General features: G+C 42.7%; 1 protein-coding gene across 1 annotated transcript in view; it reads right to left on the bottom strand.

Moving 5' to 3' along the window:
• Nucleotides 1-15,168, bottom strand: part of cog5 (component of oligomeric golgi complex 5) — a 48,391-nt gene that overhangs the window by 1,216 nt on the left and 32,007 nt on the right. The window contains exons 8-21 of the mRNA XM_035147345.2: nt 14,978-15,137; nt 13,909-14,021; nt 13,708-13,785; nt 10,101-10,182; nt 7,620-7,824; nt 6,741-6,902; nt 5,658-5,757; nt 5,408-5,518; nt 4,043-4,105; nt 3,241-3,344; nt 2,511-2,748; nt 1,723-1,799; nt 1,285-1,411; nt 982-1,061 (exon numbers count right to left, since the gene is read on the bottom strand). Of these exons, the coding sequence (XP_035003236.1) occupies nt 982-1,061; nt 1,285-1,411; nt 1,723-1,799; nt 2,511-2,748; nt 3,241-3,344; nt 4,043-4,105; nt 5,408-5,518; nt 5,658-5,757; nt 6,741-6,902; nt 7,620-7,824; nt 10,101-10,182; nt 13,708-13,785; nt 13,909-14,021; nt 14,978-15,137 (1,700 nt within the window). The remainder of the gene's footprint in view (nt 1-981; nt 1,062-1,284; nt 1,412-1,722; nt 1,800-2,510; nt 2,749-3,240; nt 3,345-4,042; nt 4,106-5,407; nt 5,519-5,657; nt 5,758-6,740; nt 6,903-7,619; nt 7,825-10,100; nt 10,183-13,707; nt 13,786-13,908; nt 14,022-14,977; nt 15,138-15,168) is intronic.

Below are 15,168 nucleotides of genomic sequence, written 5' to 3'. Positions count from 1 at the left end.
GTGCTCACACATACGCAGATACATCAGGGGCGAACCTTCGCCTCCTGTTAACTTCCAATCTGTGCGAGCGAGGAGGCAAATAAAACATTCCTTTTCCTGGGGCGAGGAAAATCGCAGAATGGCATCGCGTGGATTTAGACTTAGGTGAACTTTGACCCGCAGTATTCACTTTGCATTTGCATACGTGTGACCGGAGCGAGCCGAGGCTGCACAGGCGCTCGACTGAAAGCAACTCCAAGCATTCATTTGTCTACAAGCTGCCTCCAGGCACTGACTGTACATCGGCCATATTTCTGCAGCAGCCAGAGCCCAACACACACATCGCAATGTGTGGTGAACCCAGAGCACCAGTGGTTTTGTCCATTACTATTCCTTTGACAGGCAGGTGGCAGCACTGTGCTGTGAAATGTGGCAGAAAGCCAGTAAAGACAGTGAAGAAGACTGTGACCTAGTAAACATTCATGCAAACCATGCAGGTTTTAAAAATATCCCAAATGAACTGAATGACCATGTTTGTTAGATGAACGTCTGCAGGCATCTTTAGCTGTGTGTTAGACCTGTGATGTACCAGCCCTCCAAACGGTCAAAGGAATCTACCACTTCTTTATTATCAGTATTATCATTATCAACTGGTGTTGCTATCAGTGCTGCTGTTATTCATAATACCAGGATTTCCTCACTATTATTATTCTCACTGTGGTCTGTATTTATCTAGCGCTACAGTTTTACATTCATCCATTAACACACACATACAGTGCATCTATGGAATGGGGAAGACTGGGATGGAACCACCAACCTTCTGGTTAGAGGACGACCGCTCTAACCCCTCAGCCACAGCCTCCATGACATCTCACCTGACAGCTACACAAGTGTTCCTTCCCTCTTTTCTCTTCCCCCCCTCTCTCCAGTCTCAACAAGGCAGAGGAATGAATCAAATTGAATTGAACTGAATAGGCAAACACAAGCAGGATGACAGGTTACCTGATGAGGGTGAGCCGGTCTCTCTCTGAGGGATGATCTTGCATCCACTGGGAGTACCGGGCGACGGACCACTCTGCTCTCTGTGGGGGAGAGAGCTGTTTTAGTCTAGACACAAATGATTTTTAAATCATCATGGATTACACTGTAGTCAGCCTGCTTCTATCTGGGCTCAGTCCTAAGTTACTGTGTGTGTGTGTGTGTGTGTGTGTGTGTGTGTGTGTGTGTGTGTGTGTGTGTGTGTGTGTGTGTGTGTGTGTGTGTGTGTGTGTGTGTGTGTGTGTGTGTGTGTGTGTGTGTACACACCTGGTGGGGCGACTTGAGCTCAGATGGGGCTCTGTTGAAGAGGAAGTGCAGCAGGGTGCTGTAGGGGATCAGGTCACCCACCGCTGGACTGCTGGCTATCAGCTCGCTGGTCTGAAACAACAGTGGCCTGCAACACAAACACACACTGTACTCACACACAGTGTACTGGACACACAACGGCTTAGAGGATAAAATACTGTTTCCCCCACAGGCAATGAGTCAGCCCCTGCAGCCCTCCTCCAGATCCCCAACTCAAAGCACTACGTTTTTTCCTGTAATGTGAACGTGCCTTCTTCTGTGTAAACTGACCCTTTAACAAGCACCAGATTATGAAGAAAATGTTATTTCAACTATTCAACTACTACAGAAATGTTGATGTTCAACCTGGTCTTTACAGTAAAATCATAGAGGATTGTTATGCATGTTGATGTTACACACCTGAAGGAGCGCAGCATTCTGTAAGGTTTCCCCAAGTCAGACACTCTCCTGCACAGAGGAGCGACTGCCAACTCCATCTGACACACACACACACACACACACACACACGAAAACAACTTGAGTTTGGTGAAGTCATGACCTCGTCACTGCTGAATCAATGAAGCTGCTTTCAGACATGCATTGAACTCCAGATAAACCCCTGACTTTCTCCTGAGGGGCTGTATGTGAGAACACAAAGTGCGAGTGAGAGGCTTTTGACTTTCTCTGGAGTTTCTCCTGCCAGTCCCCCGAATAAAAACTCCAGGAATATCTGAATGTGCTCATGTGAGAACACAGCAGGAGATCCTCGGCAGGATTCACCACAAGCGAGTGGGTGTGTTGAGGTTTTTAACACGCAACAGACTCAAAACTGAAAAAATAGATAAACAAAATCTAAAATAAAACAAGTATTTTAAAATAAAAACGTGGTGCCATACCCGTAGAAGACGCAGACGGAAATGTTAAGAGAGCTTTTGGTATAAGGGCCGACGCTGGTGTTGATGTGCTGCAAACAGAAACACTCCGCAGCAGAATTTACACGTTACGTCCTGCCTCTGCTCCACCCCTCACCTGGACGCTCCAGAGGCTTCTGTGTTGTTGTGAACGTGTCTGAGCGGAGAATCTCCTGCTGCGTTGTTCATGTGTCAAAGGCAAACTCCAGAGAAAGTCTGGACCCAATTGCGTGGACATCAACAAGAGTTTGAGTCTACACAGCCTGGAGAGGAGCAGTCGGACAACATCCACCTCACCTGAGCAAAGTCAGCAGCCAGTCGCATCTTGCCGCCCTCTCCCAGTGGGCGCAGCAGGCTGGCGTGGCGGAGGAACAGCTCAATGGCTTTCTGAGCAATGGACTCAGTGCTCTCGTAGATGAAATCTGTGCACTGGATGTGTCTGAAGTAGTCAGACATCACCCTGGAGATGAAGCCCTGCAGCTCCTTCATGTAGAGGGAGCAGGGAACGTCGGGCTTATCAGGGCTGGACAGAGGCCTGCAAAACAAAACAACAGGCACACATGCAAACACAAATGACGTTTAATCATTTGCAATTTCAAAATGACAGGAGGAGGTTTTAACTGACGTGTACGGGCACCTGAATATTGTTTGAGGACTTTTTGTGAATCATATTCATTCATCTTATGTTTGAATAGAAATTATATATTAATTATATAATATATATATATACACATGTGTGATAAACCCTAGGTACATTATTTAGGTTTAAAGGGGACAGGTAATGTACTTTAGTAACAGGTTGATTATGTTGTTAAATATTGTTGGCTTTTATTCAGTTTCTACACGTCGTTTTTAGTTTTTATGTGTTTTAAGGATTCGCTTAGTTTTGTTTCCGAATGAATTCCTTGACTAATATTCCCTGAGCCATCAGAGAGTTGTGTCCCCAGAGCAGGGGGATTCAAGCAGGGGACGAGTAACTAAATTCCTCCAGTCAAAGCACACTTCTGGACACCTGGAAAAGACCTACCCTGCAAAGTCCTCCTGGTGGAGCGTGATGATAATGGCCTCTATGGAGTCGCTCACTGACTGCAGGAGAGGATGCACTGCACTGCTCATCAGGGTCTGCACTCCCTGAATCACACAGAGAAGAAGTGCATTGTGGAAGGATGCTCAGGAGAAACATGAGAAGGTGGAAGCAGCAAAACCCAGACTTGACTACAGCTCCTGTGCATCAAATCACATTAACTACTGCTCATTACCTGCAACTTAGGAGCACCCTGTTGCCATAGCAACACCTGTGAAGTCAGGTGAGCAGTAGGTACATATACATGAGGTCTGACTGCTTTTACCTTTGAGATAGGAACACGCTATCAGCTGTGCGGATGTGTGTGTTTGTGTTTCTGGTGATGAGAGCATCGTGAAGAAGCGTCTTATCTCTGCTCCGTCTCCACAAACAGAGATTAAATATCTGATCAACTAGAGAGTGTGAGTTTGTGTGTGAGACAAGAATGTAAACCAGTGGGATGCAGACAGACTCCCATCACGTAAACCTTCCTTTTACAACATGTGTAAAAAGAATTCAAGTGGGTGCACAGGTAATTGATGATTGATGTCGATTGATGTGAAAAATGAAACTTACTATTATTATTATTACCATAAAGTTCTGAACAATATTTTATGAATTGGCAAGAAGCTCCTTTAAAATGATAAACCCACAAGCAGGTAGAAGACAACACATGTATATGCGCATGTAGCTTTGCTTCAAAGAAAGAATGAAGAATGTCAATGAAAATGAAAATATGTATATTAATGAATGTTTGCTGAGATACCTCCAAAGAAGAAGACAGGGCCTCTGCAGCAGCAGCTGGACAACCCCCCAAACCGGAAATAATCTGCAAAAATACAAAACACAGGAGGACAAAGATGAAAAAATATAGAATTAACACATCGATAAATGAATAAACTCTATTTGTATAGCACATTTATACATAAACTCTTTTCCTATGCAACCTAAAGTAACAGTAACAAAAGGCTGTCTCGCCGTAGTTCCAGTCTTAACTACTGGTTCAGTTCCATAAACTGAGGCACTACACAAGAAGGGACTGTCCCATATTTAAGGAGGAAACAAGACAAGAGGCAGGGAGCCACTGCAAAGACGCTACAAATGTGATGTGCTCTCTTTTACTTTAAATCTAGAACTCAGGTGAACATATGGTGGCACACCCTAACCCTAATTTCGGTTTTGTCCTCGATTCATTTTGAAATAGCTGTCATGTATCTAAATTGTACTACTTGGACTGAGGTCGTCAGCCACTGGAGACTGGACAATTTAGCTGAGTGCGAGCATGGATAATGAAGAAAGAAATGGGCCAAATATATAACCATGTGGAACACCAAAAACCCTGTTCAATATGGAAGAAACCAGAAAGAGGAATGTTTGTGAATCATCAACTCAATATTACATCATAGAACAGGAAGGCAGTGAGGAAGCTCCTGGACTATTAGAATACTGTTTTCTTCAGGGTCTCGCTAATGATGTGTAAATTTGAACTGGTCACGTAACGGAGAACAACTGTTTCAAATCACTTAAAACTTTCTAACATATCTGTGTTTTGCCATCTACCCTCGCAGTTCCCCAACCGGTCTTTGTCTCTTTGTCTCTCCCTCCAACTACATGGAATAAATTCTCACTCGGCTCTCACAAAGTAAAATTTGAAAGCCTTGAGGTAATTTACTGCTGAAGGAATCTGCTGGTCGGCTGTGCCAGGATACAGTACACATACATCTTTAATGGAGAGTGCAGAGAGAACACATTGCACCCCGACTACTTTACTTTATATCCCACTTTAACTTCCTTCCCTTGCTTTAATCTACATGTGTGCTATGTGACATCTTTATACATTATAAAGCTAATACATGGTTAGAGAAATAAAGAACAGTAGATGGCGGTAATGCACCTTGACGTTGGTTGCCAATCGCCAATAAACCGAACAGAAGATATAAAGAAAGAGGTAAAAATCCCAGCTGGAATATAAAAATCTTTAAAGGGTGGTTACCATATAATAAAAGTGAGCACACTTTAGTGCTATAATATTTCTCTATGGATTCATCTATGGCAGTTGAAATTGCGCATTTACATAATGTCCACATTTGCAGGTTTATTCATCAGACAAACAAGCAGTATTTATTCCCACTTTGGAGACAGCCAGCTGCAGACGGAAGAGGGAATTGACCACTGCAACGTTCCTCCTCTGGCCCTCTGTCAACGGACCAATCACCTGACTGGCATCGCCCTGAGTACTTAACTGCAGACAGAGAGAGGTGTAAGTAATGGACTGGTTGATTGAAGAGACACACCGAGAGGTGGTGTGTGGGTTATATACAACAAATGGCATTTGAACAGATATGATTTGCACCAATATGCACACGTGACTCTGCACACACCAGCTGTTCGGACTTGACGCAGAAGAGTTGGACGGTCTTGGCAGCATTCTTGGCCACAGCCAGGGAGAGATCTGGATCTACCGATGCTACATTCAGCTCACTGCGAACAAACACACATACCATTCCATTTCAATAATGTAACTTGGGTAAATACCAAATACAAGTGGTACGCTTTGTTCAAAGGTAAACTGTGCATAATCTTTTTTAAATGAATACGGAACCATCTAATTTGTAACAACTATGCATGTACCTGCAGGTTAGGGAGAGACCACTGTATTTTATGTCAGATCAAGAAGACAGATTATAAAAATAATATAGAAAGAATAAAGAAAGAATATATAAAGATAGATCCCAGTTTAGTATATAAATTTATATTTTTTTTACATTAATAGGTACAATGTCCAATTAATGCTTCACACTTTTAAGCCTCACTTCATTGATTTTCTTTTGTGAGTATATAAGCGAATAAGAAAAGTATATTGGGATGACATTTTTTTATTTATTTTTTGTGACTAAAGGCCTCTTCATACATACTTGTTGGTCAGCTGGTCATACAGCATCTGTAACCCTCTAGATGCCAAACTGCCTGCAAACAATTTTTGCAACTTTCTTTTATGATTGGCCAAGAATAATGTGCAAGGAAGTGGGCGGGGTTACCTCTTTCTTCACACAAATACTGTCACTTTTTATTAGAACATTTCTTCTCTTAAAATTCTTAAGAGAAGAGGCTGTGCTCTTATCCCCAGTTTTTCAGTTTTACCCATCAGTTTTTTTTTGTTTCTTTCATATTCTCTAAAGTTTCCATGCAAATTACAAAGACTTACAAAGTCAATTTTGTTATAAAGTTGCAGAAATAGTCAAATAATACTGGTGGCTGCTTATTCACAGTCCTTGTTCCAGGACTTTCAGGCTATAAATCTATCTTTGAATAAATGAACAACATCGTGTTATGAATGTGTAAGCGACAGATAATGTCTTGTAAGATAAATCAAAAGCCATTAAAGACTGTTGAGTGACAAGAAGAGAGTGCTGCCACTTCCAGTAAGTTCTGCTGTGACTCAAATTGCCATGTACTGTACATGCCTGCTGATAGTCTTGATGATGCTGTCCAGCTCGTCACTGGAGGGCGGGTTGCGGCCTCCCATAGGGAACACAAGGTTGATGGGATCAAACAGGCGAGAGAGGGACTTGGAGAGGTAGGCTGCTTCATACGGCTGGAGAGAGACCTTCAGAGCCCTCTCTGGGCTGCACACACATGCACAAAGAAATTGACAAAAAAATCCAAAGAGAGGCTAAATGTATGTAAGTCCAGAACCTCTCACTCAGACATTTGCGTGCACACATACAGCCTTGACGGATAAGTTTGGAGGACATTTAAAACTGAACTTGAAACATTTCTTCTGGAGTGATAAGCAAACAGCTGTTGATGCAAACATTAGCTATGTAGCAATAGCAAACCTTTCAAATACAGACCCCTGTGGAACTATTGGGAAGGCAAGGGAAATTCCTTTGTTTTTGGATTGAAGATAAAAAAGACAAACCTGAGACAAGATGGTGGTTACATCTAGCTGAATTAAAATAACTCCGCAAATAGAAACCTTTGGTTAAAACCCACACATTTTCAAGTGAGCAACAGGTGTGAAGAACAGCCCAGATGTTGCCTTTTACACAACATATACACAGCAATAAATGTGTTTTACCACTAAAAGGTAAAGGGGATAACTGCAACCAAGACACATTGAGGACAGATTATGATCCAATCACCCAAACCACCAGGTGGTCAGGGACCCACTGTTATCACATCGAAGACAATTGTAAATGCAATTGCCAATGTGACTGAAGTCCCGGCCGCTGGGCAGCTAGCAGCCATTAGTCAGTAAACACAGGGAGCCTAGCAATCCTATCCTCAGTCCTTCTTATTATTGTTATTCAAGAGAAAAACAATTCTGTGAGTGGGTTCACCTGTAGTCCTGTTTGCCATGTGTGAAGAGGTCTTGGCTGTCTGTGTCTGTGGCCATGATCTCAAGTGACGCGTCCATTCCTCCGCTGCTCGTTAGAGCCCCCTGCAGGCTGGCGCTGTACTGCTGCAGGCGGCGCCACAGCTCATTGTACAGTCGTAACAGTTTGGGGTACTCTCCTTCAAATGCTTGCTTCAGAAAGGACGAGCCTAGGGAGAGAGAAATGAAGACAGGGGCAGTGAAAACTAACATTTTATTACAAAGTGAAGCTTGTAACCACCGGAACGCCTCCTTAAGAGTAGCCTCACGAGGTCAGGAAAGGGACCAAGAACGGTAAAAGCTTTGTTAAAGGTCACAGAACAACCTAAAGGCACACCATCTCAGCAACACTATCAATCGAGCTGTTATTGTGCCAGGGCTAGATGGAAGTCTTTGAGTAAAAGGAAATGGCAGTCTGAGTTCGCTTAACAGCATTTCAGAATCAGAAATTCTTTATTGAAACCTGCAGGGAGGTTGTTTATTACAATAGAAAATGGCAATTTTATCAATTAAATTTACAACACAACAAAGTGAAAGAATTGCAACTATTATGTCTACTTGCTCCAACAACAAAAAAAAAAAAGAGGCTGAAACATGCAAGATGTGTTTGTTTTTTGAAAAGCCGCTGTGACAGACACAGAAACCTTCGACTGATCAATTTTGACCTCCCTCTTATCCGCTGTCCACTGGCCATGAGGCTATCAATGTTCTAAATCAGTGGATACCAACTGCTTCCTGCTAAAACATATATCTTGAAAAAACAGCTCCGAAAGACATTGGTTCAGGACTAAATCCACATTTAATGCTTCAATCATTCAACCAGCTCTAGCAAAGAGTGAAAGGAGAAATGGGAGAATCAGTTGTGTAGAGTCGGACAATATACAAGCATACGTTACTGACACGCTCTGAGCACAAAGGAAGTGTGATCAGAAGCTAAGTATGGTAACAAGCAGCCAAATGCGCCTTTCCTGTTCTCACTTTGTTATTCCCTGCAATCAGACAACTCTCTAATGAGGGGTTTGTGTGTGTGTGGAGAGAGAGAGAGAGAGAGAGAGAGAGAGAGAGAGAGAGAGAGAGAGAGAAAATATTATTCCTAGCATAATGAAGTCTTTCTTTTCTTTGAGTCCAGCCCTCACAGAGATGCTTATACACCCACTGTTCATTTTGTATTTACTCATTTTTTAAGGGGGGAAGGGCATTTCATTTGTTTCACTACTGACTTTAAGAGAGACACAGATGGAGAACAAGGGGCGGATAATTTGTGAGGTGAAACTACAATCAGTTCAAAATTGTTCAATTCCTGAGAGGCACTTAGCATCAAATCACTTTTCCTGTGTGCTGCAATCACTGACTTAACTTTGGGATTTGCTTTACATTGGTCCTGAGGAAAGCAGATGAATGATAATCTTCCTCCCTGAGGCTACACCTCGTCTACACCGAACATGGAGTAAAATCAGCATAACAGCTCAGCTGCCGTGCTGCTGATTCAGCTACACAGTTACACGTCCAAGGTGTGAGGGAAAGGTGAGCTGTAACGTGTACAGCTGTGGGTGTAAACTGCTATATTGATAAAAACTACAGCACATTTGAGAAATGAGACTGAAACACATGCTGTTCACTGTAAGCAGCCCCACTGCATTTCTCGGCACCATGGCTCTGTCGTACATGTCTTGGCCACAGGTTCAATTTGGCTTTTCTTTAATCCATTTAAACAATACATCTGCAGTAAAGACGGGTTCCCCCCCCCCCATGGAGATTTTGATCTACATACCTAGATAAGCAGCAATGTGCCGACAAAGGCAGACAAAAAAGGCCGCGAGCTCGTACGCATGGATTTAAACCATACTGCATTTTAATCACATGTTTAGGTGAGTAACACAAAGTAAATACTACTCTCATTTGTTTATAAGGCAACTCAGTAGGGTGGATTGCATACCACAAGTTTTTAGATTAACTCCATCCCTCCAGGTAGCCACAGTTTTCTTCTGTATTACAATATGACCTTTAAAACTACTACAATTATTATAACTACGTGTTTAAGATAAATAATTTATTGGACTTTCTGATCACTTGATTACATATTCTATACTGCATCGACACACAACGATAAGTGTGTGTTGATGCATGGAATGTAGCACAGCCCAACAGCGTCTTACTATGAAGCTGCTGAGCGGTCCGACCGCTCCATGAACAGCAGGCTGCTCGTTTCTCCCAGCCCCATTGATTTCCTGCTGTTAACTGAGCTCTTGTTACAGCCTGCTGATTATGGCTCACTAAATGAAGCGTCTCACTAGTTGTTTGTGCTGCTGGTGGTGCAATATCCATCCACCGTCTGTCTGAAAGAAACCTTAAAGACGCACATCCTATAAGTAATTCATCTTTGCTTTGAATTAGAAGCTCCGACACTTTAAACACTCCACATCCTTCAGGGGAGATCCAATCTTACCTTCAGTCGCTCTGTGAAACTCCTCACTCAGTGTGTTGGTTACATCTGTCCAGAAGGTATAGAGGATATCCGGCTGACCCTCCTGTCAGGTAAACAGAAAAGGAACACAGTAGCATGAGTTAAAGTGATGGTAGATGTGTTCTCACTCTAATCTCCATTGCCATTGCTGTTTGTCTGGTTTCCAAAATAAAATCAAATTGAAAGTTGTGCTGATGATGACGCTATGACCTAAAATAAATGTATACATTTTCCTAATGATATAAGACAGTTTAAGACTCTTTTGGCGATGTTACTACTGTTTGGTAGTTCACTATCTGTCATACTGTATATCCAAATCAATACTGCAGCAGTCAGTGCATAAATCCATCAAGCACCTTCTGCATAAATATCATAAAACCCGTTAAAGCATGTTCAGCGTGGAGGAAAGGGGCCGATAGGTGTTGTCATGTTAACATGGACACCAATGCCTCGGTTCAACAGACTGACCCCGACTGAGGAAAGCGCTTTAATTATTCAATGGGACCTGTGTCTGTTTGTGTGTGTGTGTGTGTTTGCTTCGCCAATGGAGAGCAGACGACAGAGAAGCCACTGCATCCTCACTTCCTGCTCTGTCTCAGGTGATCCCCCAAGTATTCAACAGTGAACGAACCCAGGACACATTGAGGACACATCTGATCAATCAGACCCCATTCAGAGGTGGTCGGGGATGCATAGGGTCACATTCTTTGAGCTGTGTGAGTGTGAATTCTTGCACTTCTCAGATTGACAATCTGTTTGTTATCAACACTGACCACCACATATTGATTGTCTATTTTCACTTTACCAATTCAAAAGAGTAATATTTTATATCACAGTAGAGCTGAGCATAGCACAATGATATGCTCAGGCCATTCAGACCTCTCTCTCTCTCTCTCTCTCTCTCTCTCTCTCTCTCTCTCTCTCTCTCTCTCTCTCTCTCTCTCTCTCTCTCTCTCTCTCTCTCTCTCTCTCTCTCTCTCTCCTACAGAAGAACTAGACAAGCCTGAACAGAGCCCTGACCCAAACCCAATCCAACACCTTCGGGATGAGCTGGGACACAAACTGTTCTCTCATCACCCAACAGCACTGCTGGACCTACTGTATATGTCTGAAATGGAGCAACTCCCTGGTTCTAACATCTGTTGGGAAGTGTCAAACCAGAGCAGTGCAGGCTGTTAAAGCCATGAATATATATGCCTGGCGTCCATAGAGCTGCTAAAATAGAGAAGTTTGGAAACTCGGCCCAATTTCAGTCTGAAAACTTCGGTGCAGCATTTTAGTCTGAACGGGCAGAAACGGAGATGTTCAGAAACGCTCACAGCCGCTTGCTGGTTGGGTCTATTTGGTCACAACTTAACCTTCGCTGATTCGTTAGGCTCCTATCACATGACCCCCTTCCAGAAAAAACAAACAACCGCATGTAGCCTCATCAACCAGTGTAGCACGCAACATGGATAATCAATTACAAGTGTTGCTGACCCTGCTTTCCTTGCTAACAGCAGTTGTGCAGTTAAATTCTACATTTTACAATGATACAGCTGCCTCCATGCATATGAGATTAGATTATTTTTTTTAGCAATCAGCGACAATTCCTGCGTCCAATGGGACATGCATGCCTTCATGTTTGCATCGTTTGAAAACAGTTTTTTCAACTAGTAGTACTTTAGATACATAGTAGTGTGGATGTAGCCGTAGACCTAGTAACAAATCAAAGATGGAAGCAGGAGACTGATCACACAAAGGTCTTTTATCCAGCTGTAACATCAGGAAATCAATTGTAAAACTGACAGGGGACCACAGCCTGGCAGCAGCGATTGCAGTTATCTCATGGAGGGTGTTAATAGCCAAGCAGCAACATTGAGCATGCACAGTATAGCTGGGAATATTTCTCCTACTGAGAGCTGAATGAAAGGAGTTACAATTATCACGAACTTAAGAGTGAAGGATCTTCTTTAGGTCTGTTGATCATGTCTAACTTCCAATGCTTTTACTGCTCGTCAAAGCGGAAGAGTGTTTTTCTCCTCCTGTACAATAAGTGGGTGGTGAGTTAATCTCATAAAGGAACCATGAGCAGAGGAGAAAACAAGGCAACTTGGACAAAACTGACCTGTGTGTCTATGCAGAAAAATGCCGTGAGGATGTGAAATGTCTAAATTTGAGGGTTTATGCATTCATGGTACACTACACTCGTACAAAAATATCATCATCCACATGAGTTACAGCTCATTTATCAGATGGATGCTTCTCTTTCGCTGCCTGTCCTTTGTAACAGAAACACGTAGATCTGATAGGATTTGCAGCATTAACTGATGTGGCTGCTGACAGCGCGACTGAGTCTGTTCAAGCATCTTTCTGTGGACACATGGCACGAAAGTGACAGTGCAGCTGCACCGCTGAGGAGCCTTGCATTTAGACATGTCATTAGGTCTTCAACTCACACCTCCATCACTGGGTAATTTGTGAGAGCATTGTTTCCATAGTAACAGTCTCCCGCTCTGATTTGTACAACTAGGTTTCAGTGGAGGTAAGAGAGACACTGATGGTGGTCATGATGATGTGTTAATGACTGCCTTGATTATGACTGTCTGTCTTTATCTGTAGAGAACTGCCTGTCCACACACACAAAGCAGAACTTAACATTTAGTAATATTTCATCTTAAAACTAATTTCACTATTCCTACATTTCACCACAAACCGCTCCATCCTTAACTTCACTCTGCACCGTAGACTGTTCATTGAAAGGCTCTGTACACAACGCCCAGCACACAAACAGTACAACAGTGACAGTACATTGTGGAACTGTTTGGGGAGGACTCACTAATGACAAGGAATAATTCTGAAGTAGTTCTGGAGAATTACCACAGGCCAAGCAAACGGCTCATTCAAAACAGGTAGGTTTAGAACGGGCACTGCACTAGTACACACAGTGACAGAATAAATAATAATTTGAGGTGACTCTTTTCTCGCACACATTTAATGTAAAAAGATGGATCCACGGTCCTTCTTCTGTGTAAAAACACACTGACGATATCGTCTTTTTCATTATTAGTGCTTGTAAAAACCTGGTGCCTACATTACCCACAGTGCAATACAACCACAGATTGGTCAGAGATTCCAGTGTGTTCGTAGCAGATACAATAACCTGGAGCTTCTAGTCTGACCGACACTTCAAAACTGTGGTGTTTGGTGTGAGCAAAATGTGTTTCCTTACAATAAATGAACAAAATTTAATTGAACAAAATGCCTCCTTGTGTCTGAAACGATGCATTCTAACGGCAATCTTAACTTTTTTAAATGTTAAAATATCTTTATAAATCTTCTAATACTAAAAATGAGCTGATTCTCAACAATGAGAAGCAGACTTACCATCTGTATGAAGCTAGCAAATACCTAGAAATTTTATAAATAAATGATTTGGTCTTTTATAGTCTGCTGTGAAATTTGTATGATGGGGACTTGGAGGAGTCACTGTGCTGTGTGTGTGTGTGTGGATATGTTGTTGTTTTTTGTGGCGCCTTGACACTGTTGTCCTGTTTGCAGATGTTATTGTTATTCTAATACCCGAACCAGAGCAGTGGCATCCACCCACCTTGCTGATCTCATCGATGAAGCAGACATGAGTGACAGGGTCCCTCTTCTTCATCAGGACCTTCTGTAGATGCTGCACCTGTGAACATGCAGCAAAGGAAACTTCACACCTAATTCATCAGCCCCGTTGGCCGCCTGGCTTTCTTTTAGAAACGTGTGATTCAACACCGCCATAAATTAGAGGCCTCGGGCAGCTGCGCACCTGTCTGCAGGCAGCGCATATCTGGTCCATCAGCTTCTCCAAATTGGTCCATAGAGCAGCACGGAAAGCGGCTGTGTTCCCCGGTGTCGGCAGCACTGCTCTGCCTGGAGCTCCTGAGGAACAAATGAATTCATTAATTCATTCATTTACTTTCATTTACTTCATTTACTTTCATTGTTGTTGTTTTTGTTACTAAGATCACGGTGAAACCAGTACCATCATCCCAGTATTTCACGTTTGACCATAATTTGACTTTTTTTTAGCTGATTTAGAACAGCATCTCAGATTCTTTGAACATAACAGAGGAAGAAGAGCTTTTCTGACAAGTCTATTTTAAGACAGAGAAACATTTTTACCCTGCGGAGCAGCAGAACTGGAAGCAGGCTATTGTTTTCTGTGTGTGAGTGTGATACACACTCACACACAGACAACAATTTTACCTTTTATTCTATTAAACATTTGTATTTGTGCATTATTCTATTCACTTCCAGTTTATAGGTTGTTTTTTTAACCTTTTTTTAACCTCTTTCCTAACTGGTTTTTCTATGTGGGTCAGTACAGTTTTTCCTGATTCTGATTCATAGTAATAAAGGACCATGTCCCCCAGTGCAACAGCTTGGTGCATTGATGTGTGCACGTGGGATTTTCTGACACAAAAAACTAAAAAAGGTTTTTGGTTCTAAAAAAGACCAAGAAACCTTTTGCTAGGTTTATTTTTTTATGAAGTGACAATCCCCAAAAATGGTCTTAAAATGCCAGCAGTGGAATCCTTATCCTAATGAGGGCTGTTATCTGAAAATACTTTCTTCATTAATTAGAACAATGAAGTGGCTGCCTCATCGGAGCCCTGAAAATAACACAAGCCCTCCAGCCAGAATTGACTATTCTCTGTGGCCATGGTATAATATTCTATTTTGGATAAAGCCACCCGATGAACTAGGGCAAATTACAAGATGCAAAATGAGGACGATGTAACCAGTGTGTGTGTGTGTGTGAGAGACAGAGAGAGCGAGTGTGTGTGTGCCTGTGCATGTTTTAACACTTTGACCATATCCTCCTTGGGTCTCACCTCTGGGGTTGGACGGCTGTGTCAGGCCCTTGATGTCCAGAGCACTTGTGATGTTGTCCTGTATGGCGGTGCGGTAACCCCCCACCACACTGCTGATCGTCTCTCTCAAACTTCCCAGGTTGTAGAAGACCTGCAGGGCCGTGCCGACCTGGCTTGGATTCTGATCAACAAAAGCAGAGGACAAGACAAAG

The sequence above is a fragment of the Hippoglossus stenolepis genome, chromosome 22 (genome assembly GCF_022539355.2).
Source record: "Hippoglossus stenolepis isolate QCI-W04-F060 chromosome 22, HSTE1.2, whole genome shotgun sequence".
Classification (NCBI taxonomy): Eukaryota; Metazoa; Chordata; class Actinopteri; order Pleuronectiformes; family Pleuronectidae; genus Hippoglossus; species Hippoglossus stenolepis.
The sequence above is the reverse complement of the archived record's forward strand: the minus strand, read 5'-3'. Positions and strand labels throughout refer to the sequence as shown.